Source organism: Sphaeramia orbicularis, chromosome 7 (assembly GCF_902148855.1).
Source record: "Sphaeramia orbicularis chromosome 7, fSphaOr1.1, whole genome shotgun sequence".
In the NCBI taxonomy this organism is placed as follows: domain Eukaryota; kingdom Metazoa; phylum Chordata; class Actinopteri; order Kurtiformes; family Apogonidae; genus Sphaeramia; species Sphaeramia orbicularis.
Genome location: NC_043963.1, coordinates 47213603 through 47237205, shown reverse-complemented (window position 1 = coordinate 47237205; position 23603 = coordinate 47213603). Strand labels below are relative to the sequence as shown.

At 35.9% G+C, this 23603-nt stretch overlaps 2 protein-coding genes across 2 annotated transcripts; both read left to right on the top strand.

Annotated features, from left to right (window-relative positions):
• The first annotated feature begins 461 nt into the window (after positions 1–461).
• LOC115422922 (putative beta-lactamase-like 1) lies at positions 462–12666 on the top strand. The gene is made up of 7 exons (XM_030139551.1): positions 462–689; positions 968–1099; positions 3895–3998; positions 4102–4259; positions 5990–6204; positions 8185–8290; positions 11407–12666. The coding sequence occupies exons 2-7, from the start codon at positions 994–996 to the stop codon at positions 12383–12385; spliced, it is 1668 nt and encodes a 555-aa protein (XP_029995411.1). The 5' UTR covers positions 462–689; positions 968–993; the 3' UTR covers positions 12386–12666.
• A 4127-nt stretch (positions 12667–16793) lies between these two features.
• Positions 16794–23381, top strand: LOC115422923 (guanylate cyclase activator 2B-like). The gene is made up of 3 exons (XM_030139552.1): positions 16794–16880; positions 20422–20617; positions 23191–23381. Exons 1-3 carry the CDS (start codon positions 16815–16817, stop codon positions 23253–23255), a joined length of 327 nt encoding a protein of 108 aa, XP_029995412.1. The 5' UTR covers positions 16794–16814; the 3' UTR covers positions 23256–23381.
• Positions 23382–23603: the final 222 nt, after the last annotated feature.

Here is a 23603-nt window from a genome sequence, read left to right as displayed (position 1 = left end):
CAATTTAAGAAAATTAAAATATTTTTGAAAAAAAAAAAAGTTAAAAAAAATTAAAAATAAAAACAAAAAATAAAATTAAAATATATAAATAATTTTTTAAAAATTTCAATTGACGAACATACATTTTATGAGGAAGATTGTATTATGTTCTGAGTTCCACATACATGTTTAAATAGTCTGTTTGATATTTATTGTTGAAACTGTTGAAACTGGGCAAAAAATCAGTTAAAGAGCTTGTGGCTGCTATCAATAAAATGATGATCCCCAGAACACAGTTATTAATCATACTATCAGTCAGATGATACAGTGGTGATGAGCATCCAGCAGAAGTGCATGCATGGAATTAACCCCTGATGGTTGTGAGATGATTTGATTGCTGAGGATGAGTGTTTAGCAGGTTTCCATTGGACAGCCTTCTTTGCTTTTGGACCCGTGGCTGAATCTCCCTGCAGATTATGATGTCACTGCGGAGTGGGAATGGAATCAGCCCTTCATCTGGACCAAGGGATCACAGCCATGATTAAGTGCATGTAGGTAGTGGTCTGTGGTCAGGGGCAGCAGACCTGAACACATGTAGTCCTGCTGGCATCTGTCTGGGGACCTTCAGGACATTACACCTGTCTTGTGGATTTGGTGGTTCAGAAAATCAAGGATGACGCAAAGGTGAAGAGAATCCCAGGTTTGTTTTGGTAAGAGAAGCATTGGAATTTTCATTTGTTTTTCTAGCAAAACTACTATTTTGCATGTCAATAGAAACAGACCATAGAAATGGTATCATGTGAACATATCGTTAGCCTCATAGCATGATTGTCATAATTTTTTGGCCAAATTGTGATATCTATGTAACTTACCTTTCTTTTTATGCAGATATCGCAATTTAGCCAAAAATATGCCATAAGGCTAATGATATGCTTTATGTTGAGGTCCATTCAACATTTTTACTAACACTGTTTCTTAAATGTTCTAGGTGACCATTTATAATCACTCAGCAAGATGAAGGTGAGCTGGACCGTGGTGGGCTTGGTTGTCTTCTTCCTGCTCTCGGTGGTCATGACTATTTGTTTCATTTGGCAGTACAGGATGCCGAAAATGGAGACAGGTAACTAAAAAAAAACCTCTGAAGACGTGCAGAATGAGCTAGAGTGAACGGTAAAACCTAGAACAACTAAGAGGTGATGAAAGTCTAACAGATGCTTGTGTAAAGAAAGACGGTGGTAGAAGTAGAAGTAGTGATTCAAATGTAAAAAATGTGGGAAAAAAACTGCAGGTGTTCATTATTTAAACCAATCTAACTCAATATGAACTTCAGTCCACTGAGCAAAACATTTTCCAGTTCTATCAACAGAACTCAAAGTATTACACATGTGAATGTTGTTACACCTTGGTTCATCTTTTTTATGTAATAATTCCCCACCAATGCATTAAAAAGAAAGTAACAGGTAAGTTTTGAAAACATAAGGAGCAGATATTTGTTTTAAAATATAGAGACCAAAATGGAAAAGTCATCACAAAAATAAATACAAGTAAAGCACCGACACCTGAAAACTCTTCTGAAGTGCAGTAACGGAGGATCCTTCTTAGTCTCTTTGCTGTAAATGCTCATTTACAGGAGCTTCAACAGGATTAAACAAAGATGGAAATAGTAGCAGTGGGATTAGCCAGACCGCTAAAGCAGATTATTAGTCCTGCTGTCTGCTTGTGTCACACACAGAGGACTCAAGTTCCTTCAAAGGGACTTGTGGGAAAATGAACATAGGCTGACATATTTATAGAACTGATTGATGGACGACAGAATATTTATAGGACTAATATTATGATGCTGGAATTTAATCTGTGGGAAAAAATAAATCCCTACAAAAAGCACTTCGATTAAATGACAATAAAAAAAGACTTTATTTGGTCGAACATGTATAACCAGATGACTACTATAACAAACATCCTTAGGTGGTTTTCAGAGTTCAACTGGACTGGTTTTGTTGTTGAAAACATTTCCTTACTCACCTCATCAGTCTCAAAAAGAAAAAAACTGTCCAGTTGAACTCTCAAACATGCATTTTGCAAACTGCTGTGAATGAATGAACGTGAATGTGCACAGTCTTTGATTGTGTCTTTTTTTTTTGTTTTTACCTCGGCCAGGAGATATTGTGATCACTTTGCTTTGTGTGTTTGCATGTGTGCGTGCGTGTTTGTTTGTTTGTTTGTTTGTTAGCAAGATAACTCAAAAAGTTCTGGACGGATTTTCATGAAATTTTCAGGAAATGTTGATGCTGGCACAAGGAAGAAATGATTAAATTTTGGTGGCCTGCCCCCCCACCCCCCTAGGCCCAATCACCACCAAAATTGAATCATTTCTTCCTTGTGCCAGCATCAACATTTCCTGAAAATTTCATGAAAATCCGTCCAGAACTTTTTGCGTTATCTTGCTAACAAACAAACAAACATGCACGGGAGGCAGATCTGTCTTGGCGGAGGTCTGCGCTCTCCGAGTCCTTTTCTTTTCTTGTTTGGTTTTTTTTTGTTTGTTTGTTTGTTTTTCACTAACACAGCTCTAATGGCTCTGTTACTTGGAAAAACACTGTAAAGAAATTATACTATAGTGAAGATCATTCCAGCCTCCTGGTGTGTTTCCTCCTCCACTTGGCCAATCGTCACAGTGTCCTTTTCATATTTTTCGCCGTCTACTTGATTTTTGTTTCATTTTGCTCTTTAACATCTTATTTGATCTTTTATGTGATTTGCATTTACATTTGTGTGATATACCAAGGGATTGTCTTTCATGTGTTTATTTCTATTCAGGTTTAAATGATGTAATAAAGACATGCAATGATGCAAAATAAAAATAACAGATAAGTCTTTTGATATACTGTATATTAAAACAAGATGATGGCGCATAAACGCAGCAGCCAAGAGCCCTCAAAAAAATAATCATTCTGTTTTTCACTGCACAGTGTGTGAATGTGTGTTTGATGTGTATGGAACAGTTCATTATATGGATTACATGCAATTGTCTGTTCTATTCTATTCTATTCTATTCTATTCTATTCTATTCTATTCTATTCTATTCTATTCTATTCATTTTTTCAAACTTTATTTGGAGTTTTGCAGAAATTGAGCAATACAAACATTGTGTCATATGTAACAATTGAAAATGAGTTGTTGCGCAATTTCTTTCTTTTTTCTTTTTTTTTCTTTTTTTTTTTTTACATGTATACAAAAGAAGCAAACAAACAGAACAGCGAAACCAACCTTCTCCATGAACACACAAAGGGCTTAAAAGGTTTACATTTAAAATAAAGATGCATTATGCATTACACAGGGTAAATTGCCAAAAAGAAAAGAGGACCTGGTGGAAAAATGAACATCAAGGTTCATCTGGAACAAAGGGGAAGTTAATTTGTTTGAACAAAGGATTACAAATTTGTGTGGATTTATGAGCAGAGGCATGAAGTGTCATTTTAATTTTTTCCAGTTAGAGGAAATGCAGGACATCTCTAAGCCAGTGTGTAAAGGAAGGAGACTGTGGGGACTTCCATTTCAAGATAATTAACCTTTTCACAAGAATGGTCATAAAAGCAAGAAAGTTACTTTGGGAGATGGAAAAAAGGTGTTTCAACAAAAATCCCAAATAGGGTTTGGATAAATTTTCCTGATTCTATTCTATTCTATTCTATTCTATTCTATTCTATTCTATTCTATTCTATTCTATTCTATAGCAAGCCTGTTCTGAATGTGAGGAGTAGAAAGTACTGGTATTTGTGTTAAAATAATGGAAGTTGACGGTAAAAGTTGTGTAAATGAAGTCAAGTACAGATACCTGAAAACATCATGAAAACAACCACAGTGTTTGTACTTTGTTTCCCCCCACCATCGTCTTTCTCATGTTCTTCTCTGCAGAACTGCTTGTAAAAGGCCAGGAAATGGAAGAGATGTGTCCCCACTTCCCTGAGCCTGGGCCCCTGAAACATCCCATCCCATCACTGAGGATGGCACTAGAAAAGGTGAACGTCTAGGATTATTTTCCTGTAGAATCTTTTTTTAAATTCCCCATATTTAGCAGAAGTTCTGTGTATATTCAACATTTGCTTGTTTCTTTTTTAACAGGTTGATGTGCTCTTAAGGTCCAGTGTTCACCGTGTTAAACTACCAGCCATATCAGCTATTGCAGTTCTAAATGACTCTGTGCTGTGGAATGGAAATTTTGGGAAGAGGAACATAAGCGACCCCTCCTCCTCTGCACCCAATGAGTACACAGTGTACAGGTATGTCCAGTTTATATCCATCTGTGGAGCACAGATTACACTGGAACAGGGCTGAAAGATTTACATTTACATTATTAATGTTATCAGTCCTAAAATGACTCATTCTACTTATTGTTATCCTCATAGCATCATTGTCTCAGTCATACACTACATGGACAAAAGTATTGGGACACGTTGAATTCAGGTGTTTGTTTTTCTAACAGGGGTCTGGGATACAAAACAATAATAACAAATGTCATCATATAGTTTTATTTTGGGATAAATATCACTACATTGGTTAGTTTGGTTTCATCTTTGTTTCTAAAATGCCTTGGAGATGGTTTTTAGTTAATTTCTCTCAACATTGATTTTGTTTTGTTTTTTAATCCATGACTATAATTTTAATTGCTCTAACTCTAAATTTCTAAGATATTTTCATGCTCTGACTACTACTACTACTACCACAACTAACCTTCTGCTTTCTTCACATCTCATTGAGGAAGAAAAATTTCCCATTAAACTTTAAAGAAATACTGATGTTTATAAAGTACATGGACAAAAATATTGGGACACATCATGGCTACAGCTGTAAGATGTCCTGTTCATGATGATTTGACATATAAACATCAGTATTAATTATCAATATGATATTTATCACAATGTAAAACTATATTATGACATTTGTCATTATTGTTTGTATCCCAGATCCCTGTCAGAAAAGAAACACCTGAATTCAATGTGTCCCAATACTTTTGTCCATGTGGTGTATTATGCTATGAGGCAAACGGATGTATTGTACATGTATAAGTAATTTTTTTTTTAGTTGTAGTAGTAACATCCCTACACTAGTAGCACTGAGAGACCTTCAAAAAATTAAACTATCAACAACAACAAAAATAACAAGAAATTGGAGGAAACAGGAATGCATTGGGCTATAGCAGTATATGAAATGTTGGTTAAGTTATATTTACACTGAAAAATTAATATGACTGACAGAAGTATGTTGTTGGAATTAAAAGTTGATCCACTCAGAGTTTCAATGTAGAAAATTCCGATGTGCTTAGCTTTATAATGCATGGTGTTTTGTTTCTTCAGATTACCAGACTCATCACTAAACTAACAATAATAGTTGCCAATAATCTATGATAGCAGTCATAAAACAGTTCATTGTCATTTTCTCTGCACACTTCCTTGTACTTGCTCCTGAATTCCTTAATGTTTCTCTCCTGCCTCTGTAGACCTGCAGATGAAACTACTGTGAGCTTGGAAATGCAGTCAGTTCAGGATCTCATCAAACTTATAGCTTTAAAGTGAAGCCAATACAAACGTATGTTAATGTGTAATACTGCTGATGGCCAATAGATGCAGCCTGGCTCCTATAGACTTACACTCAACCTCTCTCTAAAATACCTCACCAATTTATTTATTTATGTTTTTACAAAGCATTCTGACACTCATTTGGAGGCCATTTCATGCCTCTGTCAAAAAGTGCAGCCACTTTTCCAAGCTTCTGTCAGCCACAGAGTAGAACAGAGTCACATCTGATGGAATCTAAACAGGAATAGTAAATTATGGCTGTCTATCACACATTCCCATGTGAATCTACAATATTCAGCCTTTAATGCATTAATATTCAATTTTGAACTTTAACTGTGAAATTCATCCCTGTGAAAGTGACATGATCACCTGACCAACTGTGTATTACATGTATATTATATGCGTATTTCTCATTTTAATCAATGTGTTTGCAGAATTGCAAGCCTCTCTAAGATCTTCCCAACACTGATGCTGTACAAACTTTCCGAGGACAACCTATTAGACTCCCTGGATGACCCTCTGGACAAGTATGTGGAAAACTTCACCATCAAGAACCCTCTGGGAAAGAGTGGAATGCCACTCACAAACGGGAGTTTCAGAAGCCGCTTACCTGCACTCACCTTACGTCGGATGGCCAGTCAGCTGTCAGGTAGGATGATGATCAACGTTCATTTGAATCTAAGGACAGAGGCAGATGAACAGAACAGAAAAGAACAGAAAAAGAAAAAACACTAGTGTCTGTTTAACTGAGATTAAAATATATGAACTTAAATTCTCTAATGTGCTTCACAAATAACAAAAGGAACAGTTATATAAAACATTAGAACAGCAGTAGTATGATAAACTTAATTGTCACAGTTAATGCAGTTAACACGCGTCCTGAAACTTGCGCAAGTGTTCCTCAAATATTGGGGTGACAACTTCTCCCATTCTTCTTTAATAGTATCTTCCAGACTTTCTCGTAATAGTTTTGCTCATAGTCATTCTCTTCTTTCCATTATAAACAGTCTTTATGGACACTCCAACTATTTTTGAAATCTCCTTTGGTGTGACGAGTGCATTCAGCAAATCACACACTCTTTGACGTTTGCTTTCCTGATTACTCATATGGGCAAAAGTTTCTGAAAAGGTATGGATAATAGTGTTAGGTATGATTATGACATCAATATATGTTTGGTTTCAAAACAATTGACGTAGTGCCTGCTGAGAAAAAACAACTAAATGTTCATTGTAAATTTTGCTTCCCCACCCTGTGTATATATATATATATATATATATATATATATATATATATATGTGTGTGCAAATACAACAATGCGGTGTATTTTTCAAAGGCCGACTTTAATACTTTGAGGATCTCAGAACCTGGACTTTTCCACTTTTACTAGAGTAAAGACATTGAAAGGGTACTTTGTGAAAATGATGATTCTATTGTTAATTTTTGTGACATAACTGACTCTACAATCACATGCTTGCACATGCAGTGGTCAGTGGTCAGGGGTCAGTGGTCGGGGGTCAGTGGCTAATGACCTATGAGCTACCTGCACATAAGATTAAGATGCACTAAGATGTGACTAGAGATAGAGCTAATCAGCTTGTCGCTGTTAGAATGACATGAATGGTAACCCTGCACTCTGTTTAAGGACATACACTCAAACCACGACACAAACCCAATACAGGAGGGGATGGAGGAAAACACTTCAGTGGTTAAAACATTCTCATACTTACAGCTCTTATGTGAAAGATCATAATCGACTGGAAAAGTCACATTTAAAAGAGAAACAACTGAATTAATAAACTAGATTCATTCACATACATATTTTAAATCGTATATTTCAGTAGGAACCTCTGTCTCCTTATACAGTTACTTTATTTATTTACTAATTTAATTTTACCAAAACATAATGTTTATGCTGCCGAGCCAAAATAAGGGGGAAAAAATGCTTCAATTTGAAAATACACACATTCCCTCTGCAGCTCTCTATTCTCAGTCCAAAATATAAGACTAAATATAATAATAGATGATAATACATTGTTGCGCATTAAAGCAATCAATAACTATAGTTGCCAAGCACATACTTAACCCCTACATGTATGAAAACATCTATGAACAGCCAAAACCTCCTGTCATGGGTAGATTTTCTAAAGCTCAAAAAGGGGGTCGATTGACTCCAATTAGACTACTCGAATATCATATGATGAAAAGTAATTATGGGGGTTTGTTTATAGACAGAAAGAAACTATGAAGGACTGTGACTATAATTCTCAAACTAAGGTTCAAAATCCACCACTTATAAATACCACAATTTAAATTTATCTATTTATAATTGTTTTATTAATCAGTTTTTAACAATTTATTGATGGTTTGATGTTTCACCTGTTAATTATCTTGTTAATTTAATCTTTTCACCACATGAATTGCAAGTGATGAAATTGATGAAATCTATTTAACTTGAAATGAGGAAATCAACTCAAATATCATTCACTAATTAATGCTTATGATGTCTAATGTCCACGCATTAACGAGTAGTGGTTACATGAATGTTCCTGAGGACATCATAAACAGACAACTAAATGGATGTATTCCCCAGTGTTACTCAACAAGGTTTTTCTGTTGTAATTATTACAGGTTTACCCCGAAGATTAAGGTCAACTAATCTCCTTTGGAGTGGAGACACACAGGAGGCTCTTAATTTACTCCAGGATGATGTTCTTGTGGCAGATCCAGGCACCAAGTAAGACTCTGTTCACTTCCTGTGCTGTATTTTTACCTCCCACCAGGGGAAACCACCTCACTGCTAATGTGTGCTAAACCTATTTGCTGCAGCGGGTCTAAACAGCCCTCCATTCACCTGAGAAATGAAGCTTTCAGAAAAGCACAGACTAATGCACACATGTATTTACACAGATGGAGCCAGGATATTTAAATAACGGTCGTTTTCAACAGTTGAAACATGAAAAAGAGGAGTTAAGAGGAACATCCATGAGCAACTATGGATTCACACATTCATATCACCTTCGTTTACTCATTTCAAACTATTCAGTGTTTTTGATCATTGAATAGTATCAACAATATTCAGCAAAATCTGTGCTCTGAAAGGTTAGATCTAACAAATACATACAGACGTGGAAAAAGTTATTAGACCATCAAAAGTCATCAAAAACAATGGTTATGCAATCAAGTACTAACTCCTGTGTGTATCATGTGACTAAAACAGACAGAAAAGAAAACATGGAATGCCTTAAAGCACTGTTTTTGTCAGTACAATGCCATAGATATTGATGTAAGAACTGAAGTGATTTTGGATATCATCAAGAAAACATGGAAAATGGATAGATATCAGCTCTGAAATGAACTCTTATGAACAATTTTTGTTGTTATCATTATATTTGTCCAAACAAATGTACCTTTAGTTGTACCAGCCATTAAAATGACCAAGAAATTGAAGAAAATAAGGGTGGTCTAATAATTTTTTTCAGCGACTGTATAAAATTAGGCCACCTGCACACACCTGTACAGTCCTAACATTACACTGTGCATCTTCAGTAAATAAAAAATGTGGCCTAATGTGTGGCGGTCATTATTCAAAATGGAAAGAACAGGTTTGTGTATAAGTAAAAATTTTATATATACAAAATTATTAGAACGCCTGAAGACCTGAAAATATTAACTCATAAAGACCCAAACATCCACCAGTGACCACAAGTATCTACTGATCTAAACTGTCTAATCCATGTTGAGCCACTAATCCTATCAATACATGTAAATAATTGATGTAAAATACAGTTTTTCTTCTTTTCATGGTCATCAGATATGACCCATTTGGACGTTCAGAGGCTCTGTAGTTACCATGGAAACACCGTCATCTTCTACAACATTGATTCACCAGTAAAACCCATGGAGTTTAATCAATGAAAGTTGATGGAGACGCTTGGTTTATGTTTAGCTATTGTATATTTGCTGAAAAAAGTAACTTTTTCTTCAGGTTTCTGTTTTGATATAATAACCTGAATTTACTAAGTTTCCATGAACATCTAAATTAAATATGGGAAATTAAAAGAGGAAGAAGAAAATACATGATTTATACAGCAAAATGCAAAATACTGAGGGTAATTTTATGATAAATGGTGATAAGTCACTTAAGAAAGGTTAAACAGAGAGAAAAATCCATTTGGGAACTGACACTAAAGTAGCACTGGGTCTTCATGGGTTAATGTATAATATTTTTTCACCTCCAAAACATGATTTCATTACCTCCACCAAGGAGGTTATGTTTTTGCCAGGGTTTGTTTGTTTGTTTGTTTGTTTGTTTGTTTGTTTGTTTGTCTGTTTGTCTGTCCGTTAGTGTGCAACATAACTCAAAAAGTTATGGACAGATTTTGATGAAATTTTCAGGGTTTGTTGGAAATGGGATAAGGAAGAAATGATTAAATTTTGGTGGTGATCGGGGGTGGGGGGGCCCACGGAGGGGCCCATTTCCAACAAACCCTGAAAATTTCATCAAAATCTGTCCATAACTTTTTGAGTTATGTTGCACACTAACGGACAGACAAACAGACAGACAAACAAACCCTGGCAAAAACATAACCTCCTTGGCGTGGGGGGGCCCACGGGGGGGGCCACTGATCAGCCTTGGCGGAGGTCTGCGCTCTCCGAGTGCTTCTAGTTTCATAATGTTCCTGAAACATACAGATGATACAAATATGAAAGATGGAGTGGGTCCAAAGGTTTTTATCCATATTCTCTCACTTTTTATCCCCTACTGGTCAAGGCAGATGACCCTCCTCCATCTTCCATGTGTCTGGTTTCTGCTGTTAAAAGGATGTTTTTCTTCACCACTGTCACCAAGTGTTTGGACGATTTTGCTAGTGTCCGTGAATTTGCTGATTAAAGGTCTGGCTTAGACCAGCTCTGAATGTAAAGTGTCATGAGATAACCTTTATAATTTGATGCTATATAAATAAAATTTGCCTGATTGATTTTAGCTGTGATGGTTGGAAAACGACAAAGACTTCATGGAGAATGGATTTGCTTCAATCAGGCGATCCGTTTATTTGTGCACAAATGAGAAAACTGACAGACGAAGCTTCGCCCTCTCTCAAGAGTCAGTTCTACCTAATACAGAAAATCAGTCTAACTTATAGAGGCCTGCGCTAAGCTTAGATGGGATTGGTTAATATAAAATATGACGTACGATCCTGTCGCTAAGCAGAAGAAAGAATATCAGATGGACACAGGACAGAATGTAAGACCTAGGAGTCATTCTGGGAAGTTTGAAGAGTTACTCTTTGTTGTTGAATTCCAGAACTGAGAGCTCATGCTCTGCTATGGGCTAAAAGTTCAAACTGTACCTTGTGCTATCTTTAGAGATAAAGTAGCTTACAATATGCAGAATCGAGAAGCTGACTGAGCGTAAACGTTCGTGTTTCGAAGGACACAGGTGTCTTACAAACTAGCAGTTGTGAGGAGATACAGACAAATCCAAGAACAGAAGATTTATGGTCAGCTTTAAAATCAGGATTAACATACCTTTTAGATTTACTTGTACAGGGTGTCCCATAAGTCTCCATACATAGGAAAAATAAACGTTTCTTGACATAAATCATTTTTATTTATATAATATGCTCTATATGACTGCCATTTTGTCGGGAACACATTTCAATGCGTGTCCTCCACTGCTGAAGAACTATAAAGAAGAAATATAAAGAAATACATGTTAGAACCATGTATGTATGGAATGTATTATGTCTCCTATGTATGGAGACTTATGGGACACCCTGTACATTATAAAGAACCTGTGTCCTGAGACTCACATCACCGTCACTTTAACCTCTGTTTTTCTCTCCTCAGGTGTCACTACAGCAATGTTGCCTTTTCCTTACTGGCCAATATCTTGGCCCAGAAGGTGACAGGCACAGACTTTGAGAGCTGGGTGTCGGAGAACATACTGGAGCGGCTCCACATGGTAGACACTGGGTTCAACATAACACCAACCATTAAAAGACAGATGGCCGTGGGTGTGTACAGTAACGGTCAGCCAGCTCCGCTCTACAACCTCGGCTGGTATCGACCTGCGGGTCAGATGTATTCCACCACAGCTGACATGGCCAAGCTCATGATGGCTCTTCTGGGTGCGTATGGTGGGTCAATTCTCCGTCAGGACACCTTGAACACGATGCTGACCCCGGTGTTCCGCTGCCACAGTAGCTATTTTGCCAACTCCACCGGTACGCCATGGGAGATTAATGAGCAATTTGGCTACGATGTTGTGAGAAAGGATGGGGACTTAGATGGCTACGCTGCCACTCTGTCGCTCGTGCCAAGGCTCAAGCTGGGACTGGTGATCCTCATGGCGGGAGTGAGGCCAGCAGACCTGGACCTTGTGAGAGAGGCCTACAAATACCTCATTCCTGCCGTGGAGAGTGCTTTCAGGGAAGCTCAACAAATTCTGAGACCGCCTCCTGACCCATTCCCATATATGGGCTTTTTCACCTACAGGAATATGACGTTTTATGAGATTAAGGCGGATTCAGCTGGAGTTCTGGTCATGCAACAGTTTGGACCACAGGTGAACGCATCTGTGCCGTCTAAGTACCGAACAATTCGTCTGGATTACCTCCAGGACAGAGTGTTCAGGGTTGTGTTTGAAAGTCCGTACCCCTGCAAGATGAAGGTCAACAGTGCCTCAGTCTCCCTGGAGACACAGGACAGACAACTCTTTAACTTTTATGTTTTCAACAAGAAAGGGGTGTCACCAGGATTTGATTCTCCAGGACTGAACACTTATAAGGTAGTGAGAATACCCAGCAGGCCTTACTTTACTTCATAAAGCAGTTTCACCTGTTTGCCATTGGCACTGGGGTCCTGTGTCAAGGACAAATGCACTGGGAATCATGATGTTCAAAATACAGGGTTGTGTTTTATGTGCTGTCAGTCATTATGTAAAAATGCATTCTAGTACTTGAAGTACAGTACTAAATGTGTTTATCATAATCCATTTGATATTCTGCTTCAAAAACCATTTTATTACAGAGTCAAAACGTCAAAAGAATCTCATGAAAATACTGTTACTACTGAACAATATAAATGTTTCTGTGTTTAAAGGACAAAGGACAGTGTGGAAGTGTTTGTTTTTTGCGATGTTCAAAGTGCCTATAGTGTGAAAGAGAAAAACTAGTGACTGAAATGTCAGATTTCCCAGATCTGTATCCACCAGTGACGCTGTAGTCGTTATACAGTTACAATGTAACTATAGTAAATACAGACCATATTAGATATAAAGGTTTAATATGTATTAACCCTTTATGGTACTGTGTTACCCTCATGCAAAAACCTTTTTTGGCTTGTCACATCTCCACAATGCATCCTTTTGAATGATGCCATATGTTAAAAGGGAAGACCATATGGAACCAATAGCGAAACTTTAATTTGTCACATGACTTTCAGGAAGCCACAATGAAACCCTTTTTAGCAAACTTTGTCATGTATAGTGAAGATGGATAGAATTAAGTAGTAATGAGGATGGCGAGCTGCAAGAATACTTGAAAAAAGTGAGACTGATGATGCGGATGAGCGTGAGAATCAGGATGAAGATGAGGATGAGGGCAGTGAAAGTACAGAGAGAGGTATTTCTAGTACAGTATAAGATAAAGTAAAGTTCAAACCATTTCAATGAAACCCTTTAAGACTTCATTTTTGTTGGGTTGTTCCATAATGGTACAATGTTGTCTTCAGAAAGAGTTCCTTTTATAATGCTTTCACATTTAAAATGACATGTATTATAACCTGTTGAAGCTATTGAATATTTTATACATGTTTATGAAATAAATGATGTTCAAACTGAAAAAAAGAAGAAGATTTTTTTCACTTATGCACCCTTATGGTACAATGTTTCCTACAGGTAAAGAACCCCATAAACTTACAGGGTGGGGAAGCAAAATTTACAATGAACATTTAGTTGTTTTTTCTCAGCAGGCACTACGTCAATTGTTTTGAAACCAAACATATATTGATGTCATAATCATACCTAACACTATTATCCATACCTTTTCAGAAACTTTTGCCCATATGAGTAATCAGGAAAGCAAACGTCAAAGAGTGTGTGATTTGCTGAATGCACTCGTCACACCAAAGGAGATTTCAAAAATAGTTGGAGTGTCCATAAAGACTGTTTATAATGGAAAGAAGAGAATGACTATGAGCAAAACTATTATGAGAAAGTCTGGAAGATACTATTAAAGAAGAATGGGAGAAGTTGTCACCCGAATATTTGAGGAACACTTGCGCAAGTTTCAGGAAGCGTGTGAAGGCAGTTATTGAGAAAGAAGGAGGACACATAGAATAAAAACATTTTCTATTATGTAAATTTTCTTGTGGCAAATAGATTATGTTTATTTACTCTCTTTTAAAACTTAAAAACACAACAAACATTTGTTTTCCTAATTGGCACCATATTGTGTACCATAGAGTGTTAAAAGTGGACTAAGCATTCTAATCTGGTACACTTTTGGTGAAATTTACAAAATATCTTCCTCATCACCTGTCTGTTCTGTCTGTAGGCTGAAAAACCATTCTGCTGTTTGTGCACATATCTGGCTGTTGTTCGAGGATAATAAAGAATAAAAATCAGTAGAACACTATTGTGCCAACAGAGAGTTGAGCCATAACACTTGTTTAGTCTGTCAATGGCTTAGTCTTAGAACAGTGGTTTAAGGTACTGTTCAAACACAGGTTTCTCAGTTTCAGTCTCATGTGAACTGCTGTACAGGCAGAAAACATTTGAATATGATGATATAAATTTTAGTTACACTCACATTTCAAATGTCAACTGGCAATGATTAAAGATTTTCCCTCATGCCTCTGAGACTTAAATTCTTAAGTTGAAAGGATCAGACAGTTTTAATATCTTAAACCTAAAGTCCATGGCACTGTGCAGACACTGACTGAACCCTGACATCCAATACAAAGTAAAACACTCAGGTAAAATGGAATATTTTCTGCACCAGGATAACTGGCCATAAACCCCTTATTAGCTATGTACTACAACACAGGACAGAGTCACAGATGATAACGTTAGCTAGCTAACTGTTAGCCAACAGTTGAACTGTAACTAAAGAAACACAACCATGACAAGAGACCCTCACCCAACCCCCCTGGCAGATGTAACAACATCCACCTAGATTCTAAACATGAACTCGAAAAGCACTCAGAGAGCGCAGACCTCCGTCAAGGCTGATCAGTGCCCCCCCCCCGTGGGCCCCCCACGCCAAGGAGGTTATGTTTTTGCCAGGGTTTGTTTGTTTGTTTGTCTGTCTGTCTGTCCATTACTGTGCAACATAACTCAAAAAGTTATGGACAGATTTTGATGAAATTTTCAGGGTTTGTTGGAAATGGGCCCTCCCGTGGGCCCCCCCCACCCCCGATCACCACCAAAATTTAATCATTTCTTCCTTATCCCATTTCCAACAAACCCTGATAATTTCATCAAAATCTGTCCATAACTTTTTGAGTTATGTTGCACACTAATGGACAGACAAACAAATAAACAGACAGACAGACAGACAAACAAACAAACTAGAAGCACTCGGAGAGCACAGACCTCCGCCAAGGCTGATCAGTGGCCCCCCCCGTGGCCCCCCCCCCACGCCAAGGAGGTTATGTTTTTGCCAGGGTTTGTTTGTTTGTTTGTCTGTCTGTTTGTCTGTCCGTTAGTGTGCAACATAACTCAAAAAATTATGGACAGATTTTGATGAAATTTTCAGGGTTTGTTGGAAATGGGCCCCCCCACCCCCGATCACCACCAAAATTTCTTCCTTATCCCATTTCCAACAAACCCTGAAAATTTCATCAAAATCTGTCCATAACTTTTTGAGTATAAATAAATAAATAAAATACTCCTGAAATAAAGTATTTCTCCAAGTATCATTTGTTCTTATTTCCTCACTTGTGTATCACATATAAGTCACAAACAAACTTGACAAAACTCATTCATTTCATCACAAAAACAAAAAGTTACAAAAAAATGGCAGGGGTATGAATAATTTTGAGGACAACTGTATATATATATATATGTATATATATATATATATATATATATATATATATATATATATATATATATATATATATATGAATATATAAAAACAAAAAAATTATTTAGTCAGAGAAAAATATTTTAGAAATTTCGAGGTAGAACATTCAAAATTATAGTCATGGATAAAAAAAGCAATGTTGAGAGAAATTCGGTAAAAAACTATTTCTGAGGCATTTTGGAGGCAAAGACAACAATTTAAAGCAAACTAACCAATGCAATGATATTTATCACAATATAAAACTATATTATGACATTTATCTTTATTGTTTTATATCCCAGACCCCTGTTAGAAAAGAAACACCTGAATTCAACATGTCCCAATACTTTTGTCCATTTGTGTATGAGTGAGGCAGTTATGCTATGAGGCTAAAAATGTGCAAGTACCTTAAAAGGTGAATTTAAGAAAGTATGTAAAAATACCCTTGGAGCTCTAAGGGTTAATGTAATGTGATTAACATTATGAGTATGTTATGATGTTATGACCCACAGTTATTTCATTAATCATGTGTTGTCTTCAGTGATTCCTGCTGGTGAACAAGTTAACAGCAGAAATGACCCAACCACCTAATGCCATCACCTAACTAGAAGACAAAGTGTAAAACAGTGAAATACAATCTAATTTTCTAATGAATCCAACTGAATATCACATTTTATTGCAGTGCCATATATTAAACCAGGTACAAAGAAAACAAACCTCAGTAATATTATTTATTGTGTCCATGTTTATGTCAGTTGAACCTATAAATGTCTCCTAGAAAAATGTGTCGGTTCAATGTTTGTCTGCCCTAAAGTTGACATAAATAACAAAAAGGCTGACAGCTGCCCGAAGAGTAGTTATGATATAAACAGCAGAGGGATGAGGAAGTATTAGCGCTCAGTGATTTGAAGCAAATTTATCATGTGCTGAGAACTGTACACATTCTAATCAGTAACACAAAATAGAACTAAACTCAGTATCTGTCATTTTTCTTCCCATTTTCCCTCCATGTCAGATAGCATTTATGGGATCATAAACATAGCCCACTGTTTATCATTAACTAACCTTCAAGACCCACCCATGTTGTGTACAAGCTCTTTAAATAGACTGAAGAGTCATGTTGTGCAAATCACAACTGAAAAGGACCAGCAAAACACACTAAAACTAACAGACCCCAGAAGCAGCACCATGAAGACTGCAGTCTGTATTTTCCTTGTTGCTTTGTTGCAGCTGTCCAGCTCTGTGATTGTCACGGTAAGAGCATCTGAAATCTGAAAACCAGCATTTACCTGAACTTAAAAATAAAAAATAAAAAAATTAGATTTCTTTACCAAACAGCTGAAGTGGGATAATGTAGACCAGGGGAGTCAAACCCATTTTAGTTCAGGGGTCACATCCAACCCAATATGAACTGAAGTGGACCGGACCAGTAACATAATAACAGTCAAAAAAGGAAAAAATCATTATGAAAATGTTTACATCCTGAAAGATCTGAATAACATGAACAACTTGAAATGTCTTAAGAAAAATAACTGTAATTTTTACATTATTATGCCTCGGTTTATTATTTACCCGTGTACATTACAACTCATAGATCACAGTGGATCTACAAATACATAAATCATTAAGTAACAGGCAGAATATTGGTAAAATTGCATGTCTTTCTCTTTAGATATTTCAGGTTGTTCATATTTGTTCAGGTTATTCACAATTTTTGTGAAAGAATAGTTTGGAAATGTAAATATTTTCATGTAATTTTACTCTTTCACTAAACAAAGAAAAATTTGCTGTTGTCATTATTTATCGGTTATTATGTTATGTTATGTTATGTTATGTTATGTTATGTTATGTTATGTTATGTTATGTTATGTTATGTTACGTTATATTGGTCTGACCCACTTTAGATTGAACTGGTCTGTATGTGAACTAAAATGATTTTAACTAGAGCTTCAACCGATTAATCGATTTGGTGCTTGAAGTGAATGCAAAAAGTCACAATTGGATTAATCAACTCGAATTGATTGAAGGGAAATATTCTATTGCAGTTTTTCTGAATTAAAGCTTCTTTGTGCATCACAATAAGTATCCATGTGAAACACAACAGTGGAACCAATGTTTAACAGCAGAGAAAGGAAGGAAACAAAGCTCTGAATCAGGAGAATTGTGGTTGAATGATTTTTATTTTTTTTTAATCACTTTGAATCGATTAATTGGTTGCAGCTCTAATTTTAACATCCTTGATTGTTAATATCTAAGTGTAATTTTTGCATTTCACAAATTCACCCTACAGGCCAGATTGGACCCTTTGGCGGGTCAGTTTTGGCCTGTGGCCTGTATGTTTGACACCTGTGACGTACACCAAGCCAGTTGGTATTGAAAACGAAACCCCTTCACTGTTATACAGACCTGCACAGTATAACTTGTACCTGTAACAAACAAGCTGTAGTAACTGATGATTCATGTAAGGAGATTTTAGCTGTTGTTAGTTTCCATCTCCAGTAACACCAACAAAAGCAGCACTTGTGTATGAGGACCCAGCCTCTAGACGTCCCTCATTCATGGTGGTTGTTTGTGAACTGCTGTTTCAAGGCTTCAGATTTACCCCAGATATCCCCAGGGGCATTTTTACTGACTGGGTCCATGTTGTGGGACCATGTTAATGCTTTTGTGGTGCTGAAGTCAACCAGAAACATAAAAAAGCAACATATCTTTAGCCTCATAGCATAATAAAGTACCACTACTCATGTTGTACTACTCATTTTCTTATCATTAATGCTTAATTCGATCTTACTTTTATTCCTATTGCTTCTATCATGGATTGATTACACTGCAAATTGATCTTATGTAACTTTTTGTCCTTGACACTGAAAGTGGAAGAATAGTTCTTTACAGAATGCAATTACTCTCATCTATTTAAATTAACTCATTTTATTGTATTTATTTTACTTTGGAGATGAAGGTGCAGTATGTAGTTCAGGTGTATCACATAACTGTGATTAAGCTGATTCCAAAACCTTGAGACTGAGTATGTTTTGTTTATTATATGTGTCCAAATGCAAAGTTAGCAATGTGTAGCAATTTCCTGTGTGAGACAATGAAGTTTATCCTGATCCTGAAGTCATATTTTTGGCTAAATTTTGAAATCTGCATAGTTTTACTCTTCTAACACTGCTGTTTCATTTTATGCAGATATCATAATTTGGCAAAAAATATGACAATTATACTATGAGGCTAACAGTTTGTAATAAAGTAAAGGTTCCTGTGTTTCCACTCGTGGCTGTACTGGTCTACAACAGTTAGTTTTGAATCCAATCCAATCCAATTTTATTTGTAAAGCACTTTAAAACAACTGCAGTGGACCAAAGTGCTGTACAGAAGAATAATTAAAACCAAACTAAAAGAATAAAATACAAGAATAGATTAAAAAACATTTTAAAAAAAACAAAAAAAACATACAATTAACCCTTTCATGCCTGAATTATGAGAACCTTGGTCAAGATTTTTTCTCGAGTGTTTTTTTCCTCCTTAGGCAGGAAAAAAAATGTGATCAATTTTTTTTTTTCATTAAGTTACAAAAATGTCCACTCAGCTACACCATGGATTTAATTTTTGAAGCAAAGAAACATGCATTTAAAACCTAGTATCAGGAAGTTATATGAAAACAATGGAATAAAAACATTTTTAACGCTGCTAATCTGATGTTTTGTCGCATTTTAACATATTCTAATACCTTTTTGTTAAAAAAAAAAAAAAATAAATAAATTCTACCCCCAACCCCCCCACCCCCCATGTCAGGTCCGGCATCGAAATGTGGTTCAACAAAACTCATAATAAACAGTAGAATATCAAAGGGCGCTTCATATACTTTATGAAGTTACCCTTGGCAAAGCAAATTTGTTCAGCACCAAAAGGAACCAGACTACCATTTTGCTATTAGGACGCTAGACAAGACAAGTAGAAAAAAAAAAAAAAAAAAAAAAAAAACAAGTTGTGTGAGATACTCCCTGGTAAAACGTCCAAATAAAAGAGGATACACAAGCAATGGTGTCAGAAAAATGGGCAATGATGACTGAGAGTACAGTTGGTGTCGGCTGCTGCCTTATCGGTACAGACAGCTGCCTGTCAGCCAGCTGAGCTCATAAAAAAAAAACAAAAAAAACCTGTTAATTACAGTCTAGTAACAATCAGCAGTTGATTTACACTAAAACATGTGACTGTAGATCAGGTTTATCAAGAACAGCACAGTTACAGTAATGGTATGGTTTGCAGTGTTTGGGATTTTTCATTAGTGTCCACTGTGTTGGCTGATAAAGAACTAAAACAACAAAATCCATGAATATACAAGAGAACAGCTTTGAACAACTGTCCACTGTAGTGACCACTATGCATGAAAGAGTTAAAAACAACAAAAAGAAGAACAACTAGAAGCCCTCGGAGAGCGCAGACCTCCGCCAAGGCTGATCAGTGGCCTCCCCCGTGGGCCCCCCACCCCCAATCACCACCAAAATTTAATAATTTCTTCCTTATCCCATTTCCAACAAACCCTGAAAATTTCATCAAAATCTGTCCATAAGTTTTTGAGTTATGTTGACACTAACGGACAGACAAACAAACAGACAGACAGACAGACAAACAAACCCTGGCAAAAACATAACCTCCTTGGCGGAGGTAATAAACCACTACTAAATAAATATGATAGAATAAAATAATACCTTCAAACCTCTCACATGGTTTCAAAAGCCAAGGAGAAAAAGGAGAAAATCAATTAATGTGTAACTCATTACATATTTCGTAGGAGGGAGATTATAATTTCTCTCTGGAGGCAGTGAAAGAACTGGGGACTCTGATTTCTGAAGATGATGCATCAGCAGTACACGAGCTCCAGCGGCTAGAGGCCAAAGTGGCAGCAGTGTGTTTCCATCCAGCTCTGCCCCAGGTCTTCAAACCCCTGTGTCAGAGGAGAGATGCTGGGACGGCCCTGGCTCGGCTTGGTAAGGAACAACACAGATAGACACAGAATCAAAGGTGCTGTGTTGAAGATCATTCTGGAGGATTACAAGTTGATTTCCATCCATTTCGTCCATCATCACTCACAATGAGCTTTTCAGTGTCTTCTCTCTTAACCCATAAAGACCCAAACATCCACCAGTGACCAAAACCACCTACTGATCTAAAAGGTTTAGTTCCTGTTGATCCACTAATCCTATCAATACATACAAATAATTAGTGCAAAATACAGTTTGTTATCTTTTCATGGTCATCAGATATGACCCATTTGGACATTCAGAGGCTCTGTAGTTACCATGGAAACACCATCATCTTCTACAACATTGATTCACCAGTAAAACCCATGGAGTTTAATCAATGAAAGTTGATGGAGACACTTGGTTTATGTTCAGTTAATGATATGTTTTACTGAAAAAGTCACTTTTTTTTTTATGTTTTCCCAGTTTTTGGTATAATAACCCTCAAATGTAATCTCAGCATGATGATTAAAGTACATGATCAGTAATTAAATATTGGAAAATACCTGATTTTCACTGAAAAAAAGCAAAATACAGAGGATAATATTATGATAAATGGTGATAAATCACTTAAGAAAGGTTAAATAGAGAGAAAAATTAATGTGGGAACTGCCACAAAAGTAGCACACTGCAAAAATCTAAATCTTACCAAATGTATTTTTACATTTATATTTTTGCATTTGGCAGACGCTTTTTTCCAAAGCGATTTACATGGGAAAAACCAAAAATGAAAGAAAAATACAAGAATAGATTAAAAACATAAAACAGCCGTACAATTAAAAACAGTGTTGTACAGAAGAATAAACAGCAAAATAACAGACTAAAATGCAAGAATAGATTAAAAAGACATAAAAGCAGCTGTACACTTAAAAACAGTGAAAGAAAAATACCAAGTAAAAACAACAGAATAGACATGATAATACATTTAAAATGGAATGTTTGAAAGTGCTAGGACAGTAGTTGCTCTCTGAAGAGCTGGGTGTTCATTTTGTCATTTTTCTCATTTCTAGTCAAAATATCTCATCACACTTAAAATAAGACATAATCACCTAAAGAGTAACTTTTCAGTGAGATATAAGAACTTATTTTTAGACAATAGATCTTGAAAATCTTATTTCAAGGAATCTTACCAAGATAATTTTTGCTTGTTTCGTTGGCAGATTTTTTTTGCTTGAATTAAGCAAAAAAATCTTGAATTAAGCAAAAAAAAAAAAAAAAAAAAAAAATCTGCCAATGGAACAAGTGAAAATTATCTTGGTAAGATTCCTTGAAACAAGATTTTCAAGATCTATTGTCTAAAAATAAGTTCTTATATCTGACTGAAAAGTTACTCTTTATGTAATTATGTCTTATTTTAAGTGTGATGAGATTTTTTGAATAGAAATGAGAAAAATACACTTGGTAAGATTTTGATTTTTGCAGTGAGTACAGATAGTTGCACACTTCATGTAATAAATTATTTGTTTTAGAAAATTCAGTACTTTTACAGTGTAGTGCATTTATACGCCTGTTTTGTTGACTGAAAAAATGCAGATGGGCAGAGAATTATGCATCATAAAAGTGACCCACAAACAAGTAACATGACAAACAACACCCCTTTACACATATTGAGTATATACTGTAGCTCTCCAAACAATCATGTTCAAAACAAGGTTATAATAGTTTTGGATTTTTCATTATAGTTTAGTTTTATTTAGTTTTGACTTTTTTTTTCTCTAATTCAGTTAGTTGTAATTAGTTTTTAGGGCAGGTTTGCTAGTTTTTATTAGTTTTCGTTTTTTTCTAAATGCTTAGTTTGAGTTTAGTTTTAGTTTCTTTATATCTTTTCTCTTCTTCGTTGTCATATTCAAATAAATCCCAGACAGGACTCTGCTGCTTTCTCCCAACTTTAGTCTCCATGTTTCCAGGTAGAATGGGGACCAGAAGACGACTCTAAACGACAAGTGACAAGAAGTGATGGACCGTTAAATATCATATGGTGCCAGCAGATAAAATTGCTTGAGGGAAATAAATCGATTTTATATCAGTTCGACATTGACAAAGACGAAAACGAAGGGAATTTTATTCAGAATTTTTATACGTTTTAGTTTGTTTTGTAAACACACAATACAGTTTCAGTTAGTTATCGTTTTTTTTTTTTTTTTAACTATAGTTTTTATTTATTTCAGTTAACGAAAATGTTTCTACAATTCCAGTTTTCGTCATTTCATTAGTTTTCGTTAACGATTTTAACCTTGGTTCAAAACTCATGCCTTATAGCCTGTATGCATGTCATTGTTTGATGTACTGTAGTGAAGCGTTACTTTCTGTTTTGTATGTATTCATTTTAGTTCATCCTCTCTATTTGGTTACTTTGATAAACTCAGTATAAACCATTGATTGGACACAGGTTCCTTCTGTAGGTTGGTACACAAAAAAGTGGGTAAACATAGTAGTAACATGGACGTTATAGTCACATTTACATCATACAGAGTGGAGAAAATGTCCCACTACCACTAACAGTTTCAGCTGACATTGTGTGTGATGTGTTTCTTTTTCAGCATTTGTGGCTGTGCGTTCTGATGCCTGTGAGATCTGTGAATCTGTCGCCTGCACCGGCTGCTGAAATGGAAAGCTGCACTGTGCCCTCATCTTCTTTCTCATATTACTGTTCTTACAGAAAATTACATTTAAACATTATATTAAAATATTGTATTAAAATTTAAAGATAATTTGCCTTCCTATCTTGTAACACTTGGTTAGAAGCTGAACAGCAGAACACAGGATGCATGCTTTATTCATGCCTCATTACGGCAACATCTGCTTTTTAACCCATAAAGACCCAGACAGCCACTGGAAACTAAACTTTTCATGGTCATCAGATATGATTAAATTATAGTATATTAAATTATATTATTAAATTCCTTGTATTTGTTCAAAATTAAATATTTTAAATTCTTCTTGTGAGAAATAC